The 5,938-nt window shown below is 52.9% G+C and overlaps 1 protein-coding gene across 1 annotated transcript; it reads right to left on the reverse strand.

Annotated features, from left to right (window-relative positions):
* Window positions 1–473: 473 nt before the first annotated feature.
* Window positions 474–2,578, reverse strand: GSC (goosecoid homeobox). Its single transcript, XM_066322298.1, has 3 exons — window positions 1,684–2,578; window positions 1,217–1,476; window positions 474–799 (listed from the first exon to the last, which is right to left on the reverse strand). Exons 1-3 carry the CDS (start codon window positions 2,381–2,383, stop codon window positions 647–649), a joined length of 1,113 nt encoding a protein of 370 aa, XP_066178395.1. The 5' UTR covers window positions 2,384–2,578; the 3' UTR covers window positions 474–646.
* Window positions 2,579–5,938: the final 3,360 nt, after the last annotated feature.

A 5,938-nucleotide genomic window follows, 5' to 3' on the forward strand; every position in this document is an offset into this window, starting at 1 on the left:
GAGACCGGACAGAGTAACAAGTGTGGAGGGGCCGGGTTTGCTTCGCCTGCTGCTGTTTCCCAAGGGCATCGTGGCCGGCGGGGGAGGCGCCGCGCTCCGGGACGGGACGGGCGCTGGGGCCGCGGGCGGGCGAACGGGGCCGGAGCGCGGCCCCGCGGGAGTCCCGGGAGGAGCGGCGGGGTTCGCTCCCAGCCGCCTGAGGCTCGTACTGGGCTGCCCCGGTCGGGATCGGCCTGGCCGGGCCTCAGTTCCTTCCCTCCGGGAGCGAGGTGCAGCACAGCTCCCCGGCCTGCGGCGAGCGGGGCCCGCCTGCCAGCGCTGCCCTCCGCCGGCTTTCGCACCGTGATCCCGCAGCGCTGAAGGCGGAACTGCGCCGGCAAGGCCGGCCCTGCTCCCCGGGCAGCTGGACACCATCGCTGCCTGCTCCCTTCTCCCTCTCCCCGCGGCGCAGAGTGAACAAACGCGCCGCCGTCTACCTGTGCAACACCTCCGCAACACATTTTATTTACACGGAATCAGCTCGGGGCATTGTACATTATATACAGATAATTTCCCCCTCCAACAAGGCAGATCTTGTGCAAGATTAGTAGCATCCTCTGGAGCGTATCCGACAGTCCACGAGAAATGTCCCCCCCACTTAGAAGTATCAGCTGTCAGAGTCCAAGTCACTTTTCCCGTCCTCTTGCCTCTTCTCCGGTGACGTTTTAGACGCTTTATTCCATTTCTGTGCGTTTTCTGATTCCTCCGAAGACGATCGCTTTTGCCTCCTCCACTTCGCCCGGCGGTTTTTGAACCAAACCTGTTACGTTAAGAAATTAAATTAATAGAGGGGAAAAAAAAAATTAGAAATAAAACTATGCGAGGCCGCAGTTGGCCTAAGCCCCGCCGGAGCCCTGCCGGGGCCGGTGTGCGGCGGCCGCGCTCGCACGGAGGGCAGGGAGAGAGGCGGGGGAAGGAGCCGCTCGGGTGGGACCGGCCGGGCGCCTTCAGGAGGCACAGCCGCCTGCCGACAATCGCTCACGGCCCCGGGACAGGCTCGGCCGGCAGCCCCGGGGAAGGGCACTTGGAATTAACAAAAAACTTTCCCTTTGCCCCCTCAAAGCGGTCGCTCTCCCTCCACTGGCAGAGCCGGACTGGAGCGGCGCGATACATCCGCTTCGAGCGCGTTTGAGTACGAATGGGAGAGGGTTGAAGAAGGAAAAAGAAAGCAAAGTACCTCCACTTTTTCCTCTCTTAAGTGCACCCTTCTGGCCAGCTGTTCCCTGGTGCCCACGTCTGGGTATTTCGTTTCCTGGAAGAGGTTTTCCAGCGCTTCCAGCTGCTCGTCAGTGAAGATAGTCCTGTGCCGTCTTTTTCGCCTGCAGTGCAACTGGTTCAGTAACTGCAGCTCCGTCCGGGACAAAGTGCCCACGTTCATGTAGGGCAACATCTGATGGGGAACAGGGGACATCAGGACTGACCCAGTGCCCTCGTAACCTACGGACAGACAGACGAGTCGACGATAGGCTTTGCATGAGATGGCTGATGCCCCCCCCACCCCCGTGCCGTCCCGTCCCGAAAAAAGCCCCCTCCCGCCGCCCAGCCGCTCTCCTGCGGGCCGCCAGCTCCCCGCCACCCGCTCCGGCCCCGCGGCTCCGGGAACAAAGGGGCCCGTCCGCCCTGACCCACGCGGGGCCGCCTTACCTGCGGGGGGGACGCAGGAGCACTGCTGGGCGCCCAGGGGCGGCACGGCCCCGCAGCACGAAGGGCCCACGGGGGACGCCGGCACATGCAGCTGGCCGTAGTAGTAGTTGTTGTAGCCGAGCCGAGATCCTGTGACGGCCGGCGGCAGCGCGGAGGCGGGAGCCACCGCCCGGGAGTAAAATCCGCCGTAGTCGGAGGCGCTGCCGTAGAGCGAGTCCCCGTGGAGGCTGGGGAAGACGACGGGCGCGGCGCTCGGGGGCAGCAGCACCGAGTCCTTGCAGCGAGGTCTGGCCGCCAGGATATTGTCGATGCTGAACATGCTCACAGGCATGCCCCAAAGCGTGCGGGGCAGGGCGGCGGGGACCGGCCGGGGGAGGGAGGGAGGAGGGCGGGCGGGAGGGTAGGTGGTGGCTGGGGAGGGGGGGGGGAGAGGCTGGAAGGACACGAAATCGAAACTTTTGGGATAAATTTTAAAAAGGGACCGGAGCGAAAAGAACGGAGCCTTTTCCGAGGGCAGCTTGCGGGCAGAGTGTGCGTGTGTGTCTGTGCGCGCGTGTGCGGTGTGTGTGCGTGTGCGCAGGATCCACCCCTGGAACTTTCCCCCCTCAACTCTCCCCTGTTTACTGATCTCAACCCAGAGGGCTGCTCGGAGTATAATCCATCTGAACCTCTTCCCTTTTTTATACCCGGGCGACGTCATCCTGGATTTAGTTCCTGGTAATATGCAGATGACAAACAAAACCAGATTTGATTTTTTTTTTCTCCCCTTTTTTGGAGGGGAAGAGGTGGGGGTTACACAAAGGAGTGAAAGCAGCCCGAGTCTGTGTATTGAGAATTAATGAAATTAACTTAATCCTTTCCATTAGTGGGCTTTTTAGAAAGGCCCCAGATTTAGGCTTGATCTCTGCTGCACCGGCTAATTGTCCAGGTTAATCTTATTAATGCCATTGTGTAGAAGTGGTTAGCAGCTCCTAGTCTTGTCTATTATGCGCCTACTTCGGTCGTGTTAGTTCACATTAGTGGGTGCGATTTCCTCTGTCTAAAGCTCGGATTCATTATTTATGCTTCGAACTGGTTAAGAAGCACTTTAAAAAAAAAATAAACTGCCACATAACCATGCAACGCCCCCCCCCCCCCCAAGTGTTTCTGTATAGCAGGATTTGAATCTTCCGTCCCCGGCTCGGAGGACTGAAAGAGGATTGAGGAGTATGTGTTTCTCTGATTTAAGGTTTATGCAGTCAAGCAACGTCTTCTCTGAGTAACTGAACTATTTTTTTTTTTTTAATTTTTCTAGGTCACCTGGCTGAACGAGAACGCTTGAATGTTGTAAACTTCTCTCTCCTTTTTCTTTTCTTTTCTTTTCCCCACCCCTTTTTAAAAAATATTTAGACAGGTATCATTTTTTATTTTTAAAACAAGCCAAGAGATTCAAATGTTAAAGACCAGTGCCATCTCAAATCCCCGGGTGTGGTAGGTGTTCCCATTTGCTTCTAATCTATCTTGGTGCCTATTTCTTTTCTTTTTAATCTTTAATTATCTAGCTTAGAAACCAAAGCCCATAAAGTTTCAGTGATACTTTGTATTTTGCATGTTCCGTGAATTTTTAAATGGGTAAAATTTAAATCCCTAAAACTCTTCCTATTAAGAGGTTTGGCTCTCCTGGTAGCTGGCTCTTGTGATTTGCAGAATACTTCGTCTGTCACGACTGTCCCTGGAAATCCACAGGAGGTGAACTGAATAAGATTAGACTATTTACCCCATCAACTCGCCATCAAAGAAGGTAGGAAATTGTACGCATGAAATGAAAACAAGCCATTAGAGTCCGTTTACGAGGAACACATTATTTTTCCTCAACAAAGAATATCCTCGTTAGCGCTTACTCGCACTTTATCTTTATCCTTCCTTTCCTCGATATTCCAGGATTTAAAACAGCACCCGAGAATGATCTGAAACCTGTTTATAGCGAAAGACTCCTTTAAACGTTAAAGAAAAACAATGCCGAAATTAATTCTCGCTTTATTGATACATCGCAATGTGATTAATTAGCAGCGTCGGTTTTTACGTCAATTTATCTGCCTAACCATTTCTTTACGCCTCTGGCATTTAGACCTGAACTTCGTGCAGGTTTTTTAAATTTGATTGAAAGTGAAACTTTTGACAGACAGTTCGACGAGTTTTCTCTTAAATTTGGGATTTTTTTTTTAATTTCTGTTGATATTTTGAGAGTTTTCCTTTTTGTTTGTTTGTTTGTGGGTAGGCTTGGAGAGGGAGTTTCGGTTTGTTGGGGGTTTTTTTGGTCAGTAATTCCCTCAGTGCAGCCGGTCACGCTGCATGCAGAGCAGCGCCTGCTTAATGCCGCCATCGGGATGCTCGTTCACGTCCTCGGCGGCTCTGCAGCAATGCGCGGCAGCATCCCTCCGCTGGCCTGTGCACCCCCGGCGGGGAGCGGGGCTCCGGGCGAGCCGGGCTCGGGGTTCCCGGGAGAGCCGGGCCTGAGGAGAGGCCGGCAGCGGGAGCACGGCCCGCTCCGGCCCGGCCCGGAGAGAAACACCCCGCGGCTGCCCTGGGGGCTCGGGACGCTCACCCCGGGACTGCCACCCCTCGGGGAACAAACCCAGTGACCCCGCGGAGCTCCTGCGGGGACTCGCAGGTGGGGACACCCTGGTGGGGACACCCGCCGCCGGGGCCGGCTTCTCGGGTGTTGAGCATCACTTGCGTCAGGGCTTCACGTCCGCGCCAGTCCGGCTCCTCCCAGGTGGAAGCAGCCCCGATGGACACGAGTGGGCACCGGAGGAGCCGCGGCGCTGGCGGAGCACACGGCGCTCGGGCCGTGCCGGGGCTCGGCTTCCCAAAGAGTTTTTCTGCTCCGCTGACGGATGATCCACCATTCTACAACGCTTACTTTTATCTCTAATTTAGAAATTATATTTTCCAAATAACTCGTCTCCCCAGTGGGGAAGGTTTCTTTTGTTTTGTTTTGTTTTAGTCGGAGTCGTTTTTGCCGTGAAACCCCTGGTTTTGATGCCCGCTTCGCTAAACCTGCTCTCGGAGTTTCTCATTTCCCATGCGCTCTTCGCTAACCTGGCAAACGGAAAATTGTGTTAAACAAACAATCAGTTGTCACACAATGTCGGGGTGAAATTGTAATAACAAATGAAACACAAGTAAATTGTGCTGCATAGTGTTGCTAAGCAATTGTTTGTTACGGGAGGGTGGTCACAGCATGGGTTGAAAGAGGGATCTAAAGAGGAGCATAGCACTGGGCAGAGCAAGCTGTTAGGTATGAAATACGGTAAACACAGCGCTGATTTTCAATATTGTTACCCAAACACGATTTCATACAAAGCAATCACCATACAGAAGTCTATGAAAATGCGCTTGTTGAGAAATCGGACTTTTTTATTCTTATTATTTTAATATATTAAAGAATAATTTCCAGGGATGCAAAACGCACCCACTGCCTTCCCGGCGGAGTCTTTGAGCGGTCTGGCGGCCGGAGCTGCCCCGGGACTGCCGGGGCCGGGAGGGACCGGGGAGCCGCACCCCAGCCCGCCCGGCCGGGGGTCGCCTCGGGCAGCAGGTCCCTGCTGCAGCTCCCGCCCCACGAGGGGGTAACAAGGGCTGAGCCCGGGTTTTGGGGGATGACCGGCGGCAAAACCCTCTCGGAAACTGCGCTTGGCAGCACATCTCTCTCTTCGTCACTTATAAATGCCATCACAGTGTAGCGTTCCTTCCCCACGTTTGTTTCGAATTGATTGCATCATTGCTTCACCGGGAAAAAAAAAAAAGTATAATAGTCATACAATGCGAAATTACGGTAATTTGTTCCCAGAATAAACTTATCTTGAACTGATTAGGAGAGTCAGTCATTTGAAAACGAGGCAGAAACGCCGTTGGGTTTTTTTTCCTGAAAGCTTCCCCCTAACAATATCAGCTTCTAAAGTTTTCATTCATATAAACTTTATTAATGAAGATCTTTTATTTAAATGTCAAGGGGATTTGAAATTTAGAGTAAATTATGAAGCATGCATGTCTTGCCAAGTCATGGGTCAAATGCATTTGTGAAAAACTGCTAAAAGAGCATATGGTTTTGAATTTTTCTACAATGACTAGTGTTTAAATAAATTGCTTGTACTGCTTAACTTCATGTATAATTTTGACAGAAATTGGCCTATAGCCTTTTGATATGTAAACATTTCAGGCTTTTATGCGGTATAAAAAGACACTTGCTTTTTGGGATCAGCTAAAGCAGTCA

The sequence above is a fragment of the Sylvia atricapilla genome, chromosome 6, assembly GCF_009819655.1.
Source record: "Sylvia atricapilla isolate bSylAtr1 chromosome 6, bSylAtr1.pri, whole genome shotgun sequence".
Taxonomy (NCBI): Eukaryota; Metazoa; Chordata; class Aves; order Passeriformes; family Sylviidae; genus Sylvia; species Sylvia atricapilla.